General features: G+C 30.0%; 1 protein-coding gene and 1 long non-coding RNA gene across 2 annotated transcripts in view; both read left to right on the top strand.

Moving 5' to 3' along the window:
* The first annotated feature begins 7,123 nt into the window (after positions 1 to 7,123).
* Positions 7,124 to 18,462, top strand: part of LOC147065919 (zonadhesin-like) — a 42,280-nt gene continuing 30,941 nt past the window's right edge. Inside the window, exon 1 of the mRNA XM_085955293.1 lies at positions 7,124 to 7,348. Coding sequence (XP_085811419.1) covers positions 7,261 to 7,348 — 88 coding nt within the window. The 5' untranslated portion in view covers positions 7,124 to 7,260. The remainder of the gene's footprint in view (positions 7,349 to 18,462) is intronic.
* Positions 15,538 to 17,912, top strand: LOC147065920 (uncharacterized). The gene is made up of 3 exons (XR_015071577.1): positions 15,538 to 15,613; positions 15,962 to 16,167; positions 16,592 to 17,912. It is a non-coding gene; the product is annotated as an uncharacterized LOC147065920 (long non-coding RNA).

The following is an 18,462-nucleotide window of genomic DNA, read 5'->3' as shown; positions in this document are numbered from 1 at the left end:
TGACACGAGGAAACGGTTCCGATCCAGAATAAATCATGGCTGCGACTACGTAGGTAATTGACAGGCGCATGTAAATTCAAATTCATTAGGACACCAGGATTGGAAACCATTCCACGCGATAACAGGCAAAAATGTAGTAAAAAAAGAGCAGAAGAGACCTACGAGATTCAAGAGAGTGAAAAGTAAGCATGCCTTGTAGAAAGGCAGTCGGAATATAATCATTTTGACGAATTATCGAAAGAAAAATAATTGTTATATGTCTTATAATAAACACATCGAAAAAATTTCTTCTAGACGCGTTCTAAAATAAGCTTATAAAAAACCTCATAGCATAGACTCACTAAAGTTAATTTGATAATAATAAACATTGTATAATTATTCATAAAACGTATAAGGCATATTCAGTGGTGAGTTTCAACCGGTGCCTAAATCGGTTCTTTATCATTAATTCATCCCCTGTATGATAAAAAAGACACGTTTACTATTATAGTTAGTTCTGCAGGGGTAGAAAAGGATCTTCTATAAAGAATATTATGTATTAGGATAAAAGAAAACGCGTAAAAATTATGCTAATCTGATGAGGATTGATTCGATAGGCCAATCTAATCATTTCTAATCAGCGTGATTAGAAATTGTTATCGTCAGGTGCATAGTTATTAGTAGTATTTACGTAATTAGTATTGTGCAGATTGCTCAATTGGTAAAGTGCATTAATTGAAATTTGATAGATGCTGGATCGAGTCCCACGCGATATTATATTTAATATTTTTCCCAATAGTTATATTTTTGAGGTGCTCCAAACGGTAACCGGACAAAACAGAACATGAAAAAACAGAACATGACAAAACAGAACAGTGACAAAAGAGAACATGACAAAACAGAAAATGACAAAACAGAACATGACAAAGAAGAACAGTGACAAAACAGAACAGCCAGGGGAAAAATGAAACATTAATTTTTGAAGAATCTATTTGGTTAGGTTTAGGTTAGGTTAGGTCATTAGTTCGTTGTACCTAGTCACCCAATCATTTTAAATATATTATATTGATTAAGATGAGATATCCTAAGCTTGCCGGCAACACTATAATATATACTGTACGGCAACACTGTATATATTTTGATTTATTATGGCGTATTGAAAATCTGTGCTATTAAAAATCTATCAACATAATAGAGATAGGATAATTTCAATATTAAATTTATATTTTTCCTGAAAGGTTATAGTTATATTTTTTATCGGTGTTCTGTTTTGTCATGGAACCGCTCCAAACATCACAGTAAACAGTTTATTACTATAACAATATTAATAAGTCAACGAGTGATAATATTGAAGCAGTATTTTGTAAACGATTTTTTGAGTGTATATTTGTATCCAAAAAGCGACATTTAAAATAGAAACAAAAACTATTTTTTTTTATTCAACGAATCAAACACCCATTGCTACACTGCGCCTTAATAATTATAAATTTCTCAGAAATGTCTTCAAATTATGTATGTCCAATAAAAGAATGTTACATTCTTAAATCTTGTGAATTATTCATTGAATAAAAAAAATAGTTTAATAAAAAATACTGGCAAGTGCAATTTGGAGTGATCCTGAAACCGGTTAAATTTAAAATACAAAAGCCCATTGCCAAGTAGAGTTGCTGCTTTATAACTTTGCACTCCGGCGGCAAGATGATGTAATATAATTATTTTAAAAATATTTTTTTACATAATATGTATTATCTATTTATTTTCTTGTTACTACAGATATTAATACAAGTGAACATCATTTGATCTAATTTTATGCGACGTAATCAGGCAAAGAGGCGTATCAATGTAGTAAAAACTGCAAAAAAAGTGCAAAGTTATAAAACGTATACTAACACAATTTAAAAAACGCTGCAGTGAGTAATGTAAAAACCGCTAGTTAACTTCATCGTCATTAGATAGGACACGTATGACTTAGTACATGGGTGCGAATCCCGGGCAGCGCAAGCTCGAAACTTATATCTAATAGTTATATATAATATTATGTATATATTATATACTAGAGATTGTTTCTAATTTTTCCATTATAAATATTTATAGCTAAGGTGTATGCATTAATGAATTACGTATATTAAAAAAAATATATCAATACACTATAAATTTAACTGACCACCTTAAGAGTTGCGCCACTGCTGGTCAACCATCATTATTCAACACATTTTCTAAATTCCTGCTTACCTGGTAAGTAATAAAATGTGGTGGTTACTGGTGTCAGATTATGTATTCCAGTCCTCGCTTCAAGAATGTAGATTGATGGCGGCAATATTTGAATTAAACGCAGTTTATTATCACTTCTCGAAGCGATGGATCATTCTTTTCAAGTTCACACGGAGTTGATAAAAAAAAACTCAACAAAGAATCTATTCATCTGCAAAAGATCTGTAATGCAGTGTAAATTATAATAATATGTAGTACGAGTATATCTCTGATTTATATGCAACTTAGTTTTATATTTATAATTGCGCAATGCTTTGTTGGATAATTTACAGTTTTTGAATGACGCAAATGTCACCAGTGTCATCTTGATAATATTGTGAAGGACTGAATATGATATTATAATTTGTGCAGGTTTAGGAACTTGACTCAAGGAACTGACCAATTTTGATAATTTAACCAACGTACATAGTAAAAATATCAATGTATATCTTTCCTAGAATCTTATTCTGTAACCAGAAATAATTATTTTTCAAAATGTCAGTGATGACATATAATTTGATTATTAGGTGGTTTATTTTTTGTGTAAAAGTAAATATGTTTGAGTGGTTATATTACTTATGCTCTTATGGTGTTATAGTGCAGGGTTGGCGAACCTTTTTTCGTACACATGCCAAAATTTCCCAAAATTCAACTATCTGACGTGGCGAGCTTTTATACGGAAAAAATAGTTTTTAAAAATACTATTAAAAAAATGACGATTTTCTATATACTAATCACAGAATATATCTCACATTTGTAGCTTTATCACTTTTTCAACTGTCGGAATTACTTAAGTCTACTAGATTCACCAAGTTTTTGTTTCTTATTTGGTGCAGTCATTTTTGTGGGTATAAATAAAAAAAATGTTATTGTATTAATTATTTTAGTTCTTTACGCACAAATTGACACAATCAGATGAGGCATTATATCTCTACAATGGTCCCAAGCATTGTAAATCGATAAAAAATAGAGGTTCGCGGCGCGGCATTCCCCGCCGCCTGATGAGATTAGTGCGATAATATTACATTATAAAGTCTAAAAACCGTTGTATACAATTATAATATATTTTAATTAAACGTAATGCTTGTTTTTGAAAAGTATTTGCCTGCTATTATTTATATAATGCGGTCTGTCATTTACTATTATTATACTTATCTATTTTTTTCTCTTCAAACGCGTACCATGCAAAATTATCTCGCGTCCTATAGATTCACCACCACTGTTATAGTCGAAAAACTTAACCTTTAAATAGCTCGGATTGTGATTTCTTCTACTGCGCACGAATTATGTACATAGGGTAAATTTGACAATAATTGTTACCGTTATATTTTTTATCTTTAAAAAAAATGTAAATTTAAAATTTTCATTCGGGATTCAGTTAATTATGTGACAATTTTGTTTCGCCATATAGTTTGTGTTCAAACAGGATTTTTCCATCAAGATTCAAATTAACATTCCTTTCGATTTTCCACTTATGTAAATCAAATATTTTCCCTCGGATTCAAATTCAAATTTTCGACCAATAGATCGGATGTTTTCCTTTCATTCAATATTTTTACAGCTGTTTCCAGTTGCCAATTTTTGCATTTCTTCATTTCACAGAGTTGCCAAGTTATTAAAATCCGATTACAGTTTTCCCTAGAATTTTTGTTCAAAATCAGATTGGCATCAATAATTGATAGTTTTCCACTGCCAATAGGATAGACAAAAGTGTTCTTAAATCATTGACGTAATATATATGTGAGCTATTTTGAAATACTACATTTTTTATTGATCGATTACTGTGACAGTTAACAATCCTGTTCGATGAATGTATTATATTTCATCCTCAAAAATATATAAATTACTCATATTTTCATTGCCATTTTATTATACAGGTTGTATAGTGTATTTAAAATAAGCTATATTTAATTATATTGTACAATAATATATATAAGCATTATACCTACAATATAATATTAAATTTATAACATTAAAATATATACAAAAGCCTCAAATTTTACCACAAAATTTTTGTTTTTTCAAGGGGTTGATTAGATTATGGGAAACTAATTCGTCATACTATATACAACGATTCACTATTCACTCTCTTGAATCTCGTAGGTCACTTCTGCTCTTGAAACATTTTTGCCTGCTATCACGAGGGATGGTTTCTCTTCTTGGCGTCTAAAAAAAAAAAATTTATATGCGCCGCCTGTCAATTACATTTAGCTTTGTCTTATTCTGGGTGAGAATTGTTTCATTGAGTCAAGCCTATCAGGCACCATTAGCGAGGGGTATACGACTAGTAAATGCGCTCCCTAAAGACATAGACATTTTCAATGATGTAGGTACTTTGCATTTTGTTTTTGAGACTTTATTTTATTGTATAGAATTGTTTAAGTTATTATTATTGTTATTTTCTTATTTTCTCTTGTAATAGTAATATTTGTTTATAATTTAAATCTCATATTGTTGTGAACGTGAATGTTTTGTTGGTTCTATTCGTTTATCCTGGATACAGCGGCAAACACATTTTGAAAATAGCCGATATACTGGTTTATTTATTAGTTTGGGTTAGTTTAGGTTAGGTCAAGTTAGGTTAGGTTAGGTTTTCCTAACAAATAGTACAGTATATCGGCTATTTTCAAAATGTGTTTGCCGCTGTATCCAGGATAACCGACTTATCCCGTTTTGTTTTCTTAAATAAATAAATAAAAATCGCTGAAGCAAGTTCCAGTTTGTGCCATTTTTCTATGCAACAAATAATGAGTTTCTTATTCTATTTTCAGAGTTTTATATTATGATAACAAGCCAATATTACCAGGTGACCGTACCACCAGACAACATTCTCATACGTCTTCTTCCTGTCTCATACGTTTACGCGTATATTCAGTTTTACCGTTTTTGTCCTACTGTTTCAGGCTTATTTATTTATCTGTCTGTAACCTGTTGTATCAGCATGTCGGAGTCCTTGTAGAGCCTCCTGACTTTGCCGAGCTCGTCATCGCTGAATTCATTCATATGTCAAGTTGCTACACGTATCTGATAATTCTTTCTCATTCATGATGTTTCGATTTTTAATCGATCGAGTATGTTACCCAAGGTTACAATAGGTTACAGCACTCTATCTATATTATTATTATTATTTTCTCCGACCATGTCCGATCCTAGTAACCTAATAATATCTTATGGGCTTCCACAGAGTGGAGGTTTGTATTAAAAGATTTTGTTTTTACGACAAATAGATGTCAACCACTTGCTCAACCTATTAGGTCCATACTCTGACTTATACACACATTGAACAACAATATGTGTACTTGCCAGACCCATGATTCAAACCTGGGACTCACGACGCTATAGTCCGACGATTAAGTCGCGTGGACATTGTGCGTGACATGCCCACGGTGGCCGCGCGGCATAAGCGTTGGACTATCATGCCGTGGGTCCCAGGTTTGAATCCTGGGTCTGGCAAGTACACATATTGTTTTTCAATATGTGTGTGAGTCAGGGTATGGACCTAATAGGTTGAGCAAGTAGCTGACATCCATTTCTCGTAAAAACAAAATCTGTTATTACAAACCTCTACCCTGTGGAGGCCCATATGATCCTATTAGGATCGGACATGGTCGAAGAAGAAGAAGGACATTGTGGGTGTCTCTTGGATAATACTAGGATAATCTCTTCGATACTACACAAATCTCTCACTACTCTCAACACTCGACATATGTCACCGCATTTTAACCATCTGTCAGACTGTTATGAGAGTATTAATTGTTTTCTTTCACGACTCGATTAAATTTATAATTTATTATTTGTAATTACATATTATACACTTATATTTAATACGTATTTCTCCTGTTTTGCTCTATTTCTTTTATATGTTCATATGTTTTCTCTCGTGCGTTACAGATAATCCAAGAGAAATCTTATAAGGTATTTAGTGGATATATGTTGTCTTTATTTTCATATGTTTAGGTTTCATCTCTATCAAGATTTTCTTCAACAACTTTGATATAAACACATAGCAATAATATGTACACAAGAGTGTGTTTATAAGCAAAAAGTTTATCATTGCCAAGGGAAAGAAACATTGAATTAATTTGCAGCTGATTTTTTATAGGCGATCGTTGCTAATACGTTATTAAGATCACTATGTTCTCTGTGTGACCCTGCGATGCACTGGCAATGTGTCAGCCGCCTACCTTATAATATAAAAGTGCAGCGATTCTGTTCGGCTTATGTCAGTATTGTTCGATACTCAGCTATGAAATACGCGAATCGCGACAACAATCCTTAGAGCATTTTATAGCAATTAAAAAAAGGTAAACATAATCTTTTCGTGACTTACGAGTAATATGAGTACCAATAAACGTGACGTGAATAAATCCAGAGGAGTCTCAGAGACTGCTCGTTATGTTAAACTAATACGAAACAATAATAAAGCAACATAACCTTAAAAATACCATTATGATTCATTTGTCTTAGAAATTATATTTGAAAATAGAATGTCGAGAAATCGTTTCAAATTTAAATAGTGTATCGCAAATTTAAAAAAATGGTGTTCAAACGTAATCGAAATCCGCGTGGATGCTATTTTTTTTAGTGTTACTTTGAAATGCTGGGATTGGGATGCAATAAAATGCAACCTAATTGCGCCGCATCTTACATCGCGTGACTTTCGACAGGTTGCGGGTCAAACAAAGCGTTTATCTGCCGAGGCAAAATTCGTTTAATGTCTGTCAGTGGGCACACCACACCCTACGGCAGATTTGGCTTATTGGTGTATTTCTCAGCCCGATATATAAAAGTGTAATTTGGTAAAAACGGGCAGTTTGGTTTGGAACACCAACCGTATAAGACTTATTGTAAAGAGAGTGATCATCCGACTGTAAACAAACACATTTTAACGAGTCGAGTTATTTCGACGCGCTTCGGTTTCCACTGAGGGAATATTATTATACGAATTTGTGATAAATCTGCCATAAATAAATGTAAAACGGTTAACAAAGAAAAGTTTTCAGTGATTTAAAAAATATAATTAAACATTAAATGATAATATTTATTTATAAAACAAAGAAATTAACAATAATGGCGGGAACAATCATTTTAGCGACGGTCATTCACATTACACTTATTGGTAAGAATATATTTTATTATTATTTTGTCCTCCAAATATGCTTATAAGTATAATTATAATAACAAGTAAGTAAGTTTTACATAATTACTACATTTTAATTGAATAATTAAATATTAGGTATTTATTTTCATTTACTATTTTAAATTTTAAAAAAAAAACCATCAGGACTAACAGAAGTCCGAAAATGATTACAAAACAAAAATTACTTGGCATTAAAAAATATATTTTAAATATTTCAATTAACCAGTAATTTTATTTATCGCCCTTGAACGTTCCAATAGGGAGGTTACTTATATAATTTATATTGTGTATACATACACCCACGTTGGCCGAGAGGCTTAAGCGTTAGACTATCACGCCGTGGGTTCCAGGCTGAAATCCCGGGTCTGGCAAGTACACATATTGTTTTTCAATTTGTGTGTGAGTCAGGGTACGGGCCTAATAGGTTGAGCAAGTGGCTGACATCCATTTCTCGTAAAAAACAAAATCTGTCAATACAAACTTCTACTCTGTGGAGGCCCATATGATCCTATTAGGATCGGAAAATAAATAATAATACAAATTAAACAATTAAATTTAAAAAATAATGTACATTATTTACACATTTTAATCTAATTTCTGAGACTACGAGGGCAAAAAATACGCAGTTTTTTAAGTCGAAATTCAACCCGGTAATATATTAAAACATTATATGATGGTTTATCTTTGACTATACTTAACATACCTATTGGCGAATAGGATGTAAAATAAATTAGATAGTAGTTTAGAAGATAATAATCCAATTACGTTCAAAAATATTCTTGGAAGTAGATTTATATCGTGTGATTACATTTATTTAAATTGATCTAGATAGTGAGGTAAGTTACATATTAAGTAGGCACAAAGAGAATATTAAGAAAAAAATAGGGAAGAAGTTAATGTTATATTAGTAATAGAGTAGTGAATTGCATCACAATTAAAATCAAAGTTAAAAATGAAGGTATGAAAGCTTACCTATAATATTGTGTATTGCAGAAATTAGAAAAGGGTCGTTTTATAAAATATTACCATTATTTTCAATAGTCACTTTATGGTTAGTTGAAATATATTTTTAAAATTGTATGGCATCTAAAATGGGTGTATTTTAATAATCCACCATTTAGTAATCTGAATATTAGATATGTAATATTGGAACATTCATGATGAAGTCGTCAAATTAATCGGGTAATTATTGCATAATTTACTCAATGAAAAAATTCAAAAATTACCGCATTAGGATTGTATATTATATATTTTTAAAATAAATATCAACGTATGCATTGATAGTTTAAAAATCCTAACAAAACCATTTTATTTTCAAATCAAATCGAATCAAATTTATTTATTTTACATATAATGAACATAACAAATCACAAATTCAAAGCGTTCGCGACATGACATAAAATAAGTGTTAAAAATTGTTTAAATAAAAATACAGAGAAATGTGACTTAATAATACAAAGAGTAATAAAATAAGAAATAAAATAAAGCAACAAATACACTTTAAAGTTTACGAGAACGTATTTCGTGCTAACATTGCAATGCATCGTATAAACTTAAGCCTATGGTGTTAAGACAAATATTGTATTTTCACATGAGCACAATAACCTCTAGAATGTGTAAGTATAAATTTCTTCTTTCTCCCAATAGTGCTACATCCCAAATAAAGCATTGGTTTCTTAAATTCTCCTTCCCTTTTCTCTTTGGTTTTCAATAGTCTCCAGTTAGCAATTGTTAGTTATCTAAGAATACAACAGCATCAAAAAGTAGTTATGAAATACATATATATTACTATAATTATGTGTTATTATTTCGCTAAATAATATAAGTATGATATCACATTATTTTACACATAAAAAAATCTTCATATTAATTTAGGAATACTCTTTGTGTAGTAAAATAATTTTAATTTAGTGTCTTTTTACCGTTTGTAAAACTGAATCTTCTAAGCATTATGAACATATTATTTTAAAATGGGTAATATGACTTTAAGTATCCATTGTTTTAAATTACTGCATTTTAATGTAATTTGAAATAACAATCGGCAATAAGTGAAGGTTATATAAAATTGTCGTTAAATCCATTATAACTATTATTAAAACGCTTCAGTAAAAAATCGATTATCCAAATAATAGATTCAAAAAAATAATACCATTGATGTACACATTCAAACGACAAAGTTACCCATCATTTTTTTTAAATTCGTAAAACGTAAAACACTGCATATCCGTACATTGTAATGATTATTATTTTATTTTTCCAACTTTGAGTATTGCATAATAAATTATTGTAATATAGTCGTATTTTTCAAAACTCATAATACTCTGCAAATTAATAATTAAACATAATGGTCTATTATATTATATCTTTATTTTTTAAATATAACATCTTGACAAGGATACATTAAAATACAGCGGTAAAAGAGATTTGTTTATTAAATTTAACACAGTGAGGGACGCTAATACTATAATTATTACTTTGGTTATCTATATTATATTATACACATTTGTCATAAGGGAATTTTACCGATTACTAGATACTTTTAATTGAAAAGAATTAAATAATTACTCTGTATATAGGTATTATTTAACATTGGATATGTACATATATTTGAGGAATTTAATTTTCTGTTGTATTTTTTGCACGCAGACGCGTGAATAAAGAGTTAATTTTGCTCAAAATAAATAGAAATATGTATATTACAATAATTATTTTTTTATTTATATAAGATTTTTTTTATATAAACAATAGATTATTAATTAGTAGAGGTAGTTTTGTGTAAATCCACTATTTTAAAAACTTTTCAGGCGAAAAATTGCTTTAAATCACCGCATGTCATTAGTTCTCATTATAGTACTCTCTTACCATATATTTTGTAAGACGTGAAGGTTCTCATTTAGTAGTAGACGTTTTGTAATTTTTATGGTGGATTACAATCTCTATTTCTCCAGAATGTTGAATATCCGGTATAAGGAACCTATCCCGTTATCGTTACAGTTATAATTCCACAAAATAGATAAATAAATCACACAGTTAAGACGTGTTCCATTAGAAATCAAACAACAGTTTTATTTGTTCTTTATTTGCTAATAACTCCCTAAAATGACATACAAAAACGACAGGTGAAAGGAAAACTTTCCAGTATTAACCTTTGTAATATATATATATTATAATTAACATATAAATATATCATCATCATCCTTGAATCTATCCACTGCTGGATGAAGGGCTCTCCAAGCTGATTCCACTTCTCTCGGTCCTGTGAGTTGCGTTGCCACGTACTTCCGCAGAACTTTATAATTTCATCGGTCCAGCGGCCTCTAGGTCTACCTTACGGAGGTTTTGTAACTCTTGGGTACTACTGGATGACTAGATTTATCCAACGATTTTCCCTTCTTCGAGCCATGTGTCTAGCCCATTTTCATTTGAGGTTTGTAGCGTAATCGAGTTCGCTAAAATATAAATATCATAAAACGTGTTTATTATATTTCCATTTACCGACGGCATGTGAATATGGTATAAATTATTTCCTTTCAGTCACGTATGCATAATATACTCGTACTTATTTAAAGAAAATTAAAAACAAACACATTTCTGAATTACATACTGCATAGTATTTAACATTATTTTCAGATACTCATATCGCTAAATAATATTTTCTGGTAAAATAATATACATATTTATAGACAAGCCTTAAGGCTGGTTTGGACTGTTCGAGTGATTTAGTCAAGTGGCGAGTGATTTAGTAACTTAAAAGTGTCCGAACACAGTACATTAGTAAGTGACGTGTCAAAATGAACAGAGCACAGCGTAACAAAGCAAAAATGAACTGAAATGATGAAAATTACTGAGTAGGTAGATACTAATAATGCGTAGTACCTAAGATTATAATTGTGTAAGGTTTCAAGTTAAAAAGGTTTTAAGAAAATGTGTGCTTGAGCTTCGAGAACAGTGTACGATGGATATTTGGTGTTTGGCGGCAAAACTTTATGAATAACGATGAAATAAGAGAACAAAAAAGCAGCCTCTCATCATACTGAGAGTAAAGAAGCAAAGACTTGGCTCTACCACGTATTACCGAGTGGCTTGTATATTTTTCAAACCAATCGGAACCATCCAAAGAGTATATACGGCGGAGCAACAGGATGCTAGTATGAACTTTGAAGATACAAGAATATTGGCTAGCAGAATGGATTATTGGAGGCACCGTGTGGAGTCTATATACTTTAACCAATGAGCGAACATGGTCGAAGAAGAAAGAATATATAATTTAAAACAGGAAATTGGTAATAATAATAATATATCTCCGCCAGGATCTTTATTAGTCGATTTTTGAAGACGTGCTTGATACGCCACTGGATGTAATTGTACAACTGATCAGGACATCTAAATCTACAGAAAAATATATGCTTGTAAATACAAAGCTACTGAGACATATTGTGTTAAAATATTATTATTTTTTAAATATCTGGTTTAATTGTTTTTTTTTATATATATAAGCATAAAGTATTGTAGATTTAGAGAGAAGTGTATAGATTTTTGGTAATGGAATAATATAATATACATGCAAGATTAAAGACATTGAAATTTTCATATATCTATGCGAAAAATAAAATTGGAGCATTTGTTTGTCTATCCGGTTGTTCGGTTATACCTCAAAAACTATTTTATCAATATTGGTGAAATTTGAAAAGCAAAGATAGTAACTATCAACTCAATAAACTATCATTTTGATTATAGATACCTATCTCAAAAATAACGGACTTGCAATTATATGAGATGAGGCGCACAATGTAAAACATGCGTCTAGAAATCGAACGAATAATTTATTTATCAATAAATAACATGACGTGAGGTGAGAGTAAAAAAACGCATGCCTATAAATCAAACAATTAAAAATACAAGTCAATATATTTCTACAATGTTTATATCAGTCTACATTTTCTTTCCGTATATCACGTGAGCGAAGTCGTAGACGATTGCAAGTAAAAAACTAGTTATGTAACCGAGATTTCATGAGTTTTATCATAGTTATGTTTAAAATATTTATAATTCTAATAATATTTGTGTTATATTTCGGTAGTCAGATGGCAGAAGGGCCCATCTGGATTTTTTTCTATTTTCAAGTTTTCTTCCACATAAGTTGTTAAATACATTATCTTCAATGTGGAAAAATGACACATTTGTCAGTGCATTACAAATCAAATGCCACACACTATGCACCAATATACAAGGTAAAGACAATCTAGTAAAAACTGTACATACCTTAAAAATGTCTTAATTTAAAATTGAAATATTCATTCTAACAATAATAGCAAAATTAATATTTTTACTACCAATCGGAACAAATACACATTTGAAATAATTATTTCAAAAACATTTTGATGGGAAAAGAGCCCATCTGCCTTATAATATCGAATAACTCAATTAAAACGAATATGATTTTTTTCAAACTAATCAAACAATACCTAAACATGTTAAATAATACTAAAATGTTGTGTATATGACTCAAATATTTTGTTCCCTAGAGTAAATAAAAATCTTATTATTGCTCTCCTCAACATTCTCTAAATCGACAGATGGGCTCTTTTGCCATCTAACTACCGATTTGTTTACCAAGAAAACAATGATGTACTTCCTCTGCTACGTATTGTTTTTCAATAAACAATTAAAATGTCGATAGACTAGACAATAATATTATTATGAATGGCGCAGTATTTTGATAACAAATTACTAATACGTTTAATTTCGCGCCATATACGCACATAAGCTAGACAATCACGACACTTGAAGAGCATAATATATTATCTAATTACTGTTCACAAATTATTGAATGAAACTTTTCCACAACTGATAACGCTCGCCGATAATAAATGTGCCCGGGGGTAGCAAGTGAAACGTAGATACACATTTTTGACGTCATATGCTAATTAGTATTATTGTTTTGACAATAACCTGTAATTGCATTACACGGGTTTACAATGTCTTTTTAATGTATTACGTGTGCTCAAATGTGACGCAAGTTTTATTATCTGTGGTTGATAAAAATTACATCCGTTTTCTTTTTGATTCACAGTTTGACGCTACGTCGTAAGAAATATCGAATAGATGTTAAACAAATCAGAGGATTTTATAAATAAAAATAATATTATTTTTAATATTGGAAAATAAAAGTTTTCTGAATGCAGTGTATAATTGCATAATTCTATGCCACCAGATAAAGTTTAAAAGTCAACCGTCTATTTAATTCTCTGCTGATACCGTATATAATTTAGGAAGTTTTTCATTCAATACTACATTATTCAAACCAAAAGTAGTAATAATCTAAAATGAAAATGTCATGAACTTGAAGTTTATTTATGAATTTTAAATTATAATATCGTCGTTTCCATTGCAAAATTGTATAAGTATCTGCAAAATCTCAAGTTTTTATGGGAGCATAAAAATTACAAGATAAAAAGAACTTTTTATATACAACGTTTTTAAATTTTCTGTTGAATCATATAAACTTGACTTGATATTTGATATAAATAATATTGAAATGTCATTTTGACACTCATATTGATTTCCATAGTAACGCACGTATATATTAATAATTTAGTTGTTATGACCCTAGCAACCAATAATAGTGGATTGGATTACGGATTTCTTCTGAAATAACTTTTTATACAAAACAGAATTATCTATAAATGAATTCAATTCTACTTAAAGATGGCTAAAAGTATTAAAAATGCATTGGCATTGTGTCCTGATATATTCTAAAAGTTTCAAATGTCTAGCTAGTCGGGAAGTTAGTTAAAAATCGATTGCAAGATTTGTATCGGACAAATAAGAATACGACCTAATAAAAACGTTGTAAAAATGTATGGCACTTGAATCAATTCAAAAAAGGTTTTCATAATTTCAACGAAAATACAATTTTAGCAAATTGTGTTATTTTGCATCTGTGTAAAGGTGATTTTTGCGGTTTTAATTAAGTATACAAAAATGTGAAAACGAATATTTTGCAGATATTCAATTTTGTAATGGAAATGACGATAAATAAAAGCAATTTCGTATCATGTGTTTACAATTATTGTTTATTAATTAACTTACAAAAACAATATTCCGATCATAGAGGTATCCGAGTCAAGGAATCCATTTTCTCATACAAATGAATGAAGCAGAGTTGTGGATTGCCAATAATAACCGATAATTTACGACTGATAGCAATGAGAAATCATGGACGATTTACTAGGCCCTACCGGCTTATGTACCCATATATATTATTATAATAATGTTCACTAAATGAAAGATTGACATATAACATTGTTAATTAGTTGTCATCTACTTATTTGAAAGTTGATATGAAACCTGAAGCGTCAGGTATATATTCTTCCAAAACCATATAAATATATTTTAGATAATAAAATCATTAAGATTCCTGGCCTATGTTAGTATAACGAAATCCTTTTAATGAATACCTATTTAAATGCTATAAAAAAACGAAAATGCTGAATCACATAAGATGGTTTTCAACCCATTTTTCGCAAATAAACTTCAATAAAATTAGCACCGCGTCAATTTATTTTATAATCTCAAAATAATATTAACGCAAGACAGTCATGACGTTTAAAAAATAGTAAAACTATAATATTCGTTTCATTAAATTACGATATCTTTTGAACGCGAATGAAAACTGCATCATATCAACTGTCAAACTAAAATATATGATTCTGAATATATACGGTATTTAAGGGCACACATGCTTACCTAGAGTTTCTGTTTTTTCATTTAAAGTTGAACTATGACATTGAATACTAGGTATGATTTTTAAAGTGAAAGTGATATTATGTTACATCTCTTTTACGCATGCTAATATGATTAAAAAGTTTTTCTTTCTCTTTCTGTCACATTCGAATTTGATTACCAAAGTTTAAACATTTACTATGCGTATTAGCTGACGTGCTTCGTCGTTTACAAATTATAACATGAATTTAAAAAATATATGTATTTATAATATTAAATATATTTTATAATGTACACAGATTTTTTTAACAACTATATTATATATACTTTTATTTATTTGTCGCATATTCAAAATGTTCTTGCTATATTAAAATCTTTTTTTTAGCCGGCCAAGTAAATCCGTATTTTTGGCCATAGACTAATAGAAAAAACTTTCTCCTGTCAGATTATGTTGATAGCAAATTGCAAGATACCTAACGAAGGAATTGTGTTTTATATCAGGAATAAGAAACACTATCTGTAAGTACAATATTGTGTTATTTATTACTGTAGTAGTATTCTGTGTGTTTTGCATATATTATTCAAGTGTTAATTTATTGTTTTCTTAGTCTACATTAGTTGCGTGGTTAGTTTAGAGGTTATTGCGAGAATGCCTGTGATTTCATATTTATTTGTTTGATATAATCTAAGGCGTTCTAGTTGTTATTAAACATGTTACCTACCTGATTACTTTATTTTAGTTAATCAATCTTTTTTGATGCTTTGTATTATCACTAATCCGTTTTAATTACCATTCTTCAAACAGTCGCACACTATAAAAGATTAAAAATCACACTATTAACAGTTCATATGTTATGTTTTTTGCAGATGGAGAAAATGTCTACCGAGATCTTTGCTTGTCGACGGTTTCATATGAATAAGATGGAATGAAATAAATCTTTTAATTAATAATGAAATAAATCCGACTTTCGGCGTACGATCCGAACATGGCGTGATTCATATAATATTATTTATGACGTAGACCATCAAGCATATATACCCATTTTATAGATTTAATAGTACAATTACAAAAGGTAAATATAAAGTGACTAATGTTTGTAACCTATAGCTATATCTATCTCGCATACATATTTAAAAAATAAAACAATTTTATAATTACATTTTTGCACTAAATTTATTATCGATAATGATATAAAAGTTGCTAAATTGATTCATAATATTCTAAAATATAATATAATTTTGCATATCAGTTACTTGTATCATATCAGGTATGTCATTTGGTAGAGCTTACTCTCCAAGTCTTTTCTTTTTCATCCTCAATATCACTTTGATATTAGAAACATTGTCTTTCTAACACCATTTCAAAGACTTTAAGTTTTCTAGATGCTGTATATTAATTCTTCTCTTCGGCTATATCTGCATCTTAGTTGCAGCATATGGATACAATGCGGCGCCTCCAAGAATCTCTGTCACTCTAGTTTTTTTGCATCGTTCCAGGTCATACTAGCAGCCCGTAACTCCGCCAGATATGCTATATAGATAGTATTTAGCGGCCATCCAGGACGCCGGAATCCGGTTGGCTTGAAGAACAGGCAAACCAGATTGGGATTCTCTTCAGGCACTCGCAGCACGTGGCCGGGCCAGGTACAAAGTTGCGTATTCACTCTCAACGTGATGCGAGGCTATTTGGTGCGTTCTTTTATCTCCCGTTACTTCTAAAATTACCGCACACCCAGTATCCGTCGTAAACATCTGTTCTCGAAGCTCAGTATACGGTTGCTCGGAGCCTTTGTAAGGTGCCATGACATAAAAACTAGTAAGATATTTAAAATAGCTGCTAGAATGAATACATTGTTGAAAGGAAATGAAAACTGATAATATGATATATCAATTAATTTGTCCATCTGAAGTTGTAGATATCAGTTAATAATTATGTGTTATACCAGTAATTAAATGCTGACTTCAAATGAAAATTGACTATTAAATATTGAAATAATATATTACCAGTTTTGATTTTTTTAAGTACTATACTATATCCATGGTTCATATTACAATGTCATAGTAAAACTTAGAAGAATAAAATATGTCGTAAGACGAAATCAATCTTGGGGTTTTAATATAAGTTAAATAAATAGTACACAGCTAATTTGTTATTACTTTGAATACATGCCATGTCTTTACATCAATAAAAAACAGAAAAACAATTTAATAATGTATAAATATTTATATAAGACTTAACAACGTCTAGTTAGACATCTAGTTAGACACGATGACCTCCATTTAATTTCCTCTTATTTTAAAATTCACCAAGATATATCCTAATAAGTAGGTAAGTATATTACATTTGTACATATAATAAGTAAATCAAGTACTTAACATAAATAATTATACTGTAAAATTAAATTACAATTGAAGCAGTATATATGGACCCCACAGAGTAATTAACAATATAATAATTTATATAATTATATCGGGTATATACTATATTGACACATTTTAATGAAGTCTATTTTTCTTGGTACCTACGTTCAATGATAAATGTTGTTTTATATTGTAACATAAACAATGGTAATATGCATTGATCTTTCTGATTTTTAAACTGTGATATCTATTTTATATATCTATTGATTTCTATGTGTATTATTGATACATTATTTATTTCAAATACAATAATTTCAAAACTAACAGTAAATAATATATAGAAAGCGTCATGTTGTTTAGTTGGAACATCTACTAGGAAATTCCATCCAATCCAAATTCAATTTTTACCAGGTGGGTACTTGTAGGTCAGTTATTTTTGGAATAAAATGAATCCCTTAAAAAATATGAAATAAGAATAGAATGATAAATATTTGTGAAAATTTACCAAATCAACATGTTTAACGTGAATATTTTCACACTAAAATGATAAATATTGTTAAGAAAATATACACAAACAGTTCATTCAGAAGTTATGACGTTTAAAAGATCCCGCGAGTTAACTCGTGCGTGGCACTGATCATGAGGTGATATCAGTTATAATCATTTATGAGGAATGGTTATAAGCCATTGGCACAACCAATTTGGTTTTTGACCTTGAGAACAAAATGTACTTTTTACACGGAACCAAAACTCACGGCTGCAGAGACGAATGCTTATACAAAATATGGCGCAGTGGAATCGCCAGCAAGATCAGGTATCATTATTTAGATGTAAGTATACATATTATTTTGAATTTCATAAAATTACACTCGTTCTGGGTGTCTCGTAACAGTAAACTATATTAGTAAATTAGATATATCTTGATGAACTATAAAATAGTGATGTAATATAGACTTGTTGAAAATATATTAAGCATAATAAAATTTAAAATAAAAATTTAGAAATTC

Source organism: Rhyacophila brunnea, unplaced genomic scaffold (assembly GCF_057557595.1).
Source record: "Rhyacophila brunnea isolate RB1 unplaced genomic scaffold, BYU_Rbru_1.0 scaffold_5, whole genome shotgun sequence".
Taxonomy (NCBI): domain Eukaryota; kingdom Metazoa; phylum Arthropoda; class Insecta; order Trichoptera; family Rhyacophilidae; genus Rhyacophila; species Rhyacophila brunnea.
The sequence above is the reverse complement of the archived record's forward strand: the minus strand, read 5'-3'. Positions and strand labels throughout refer to the sequence as shown.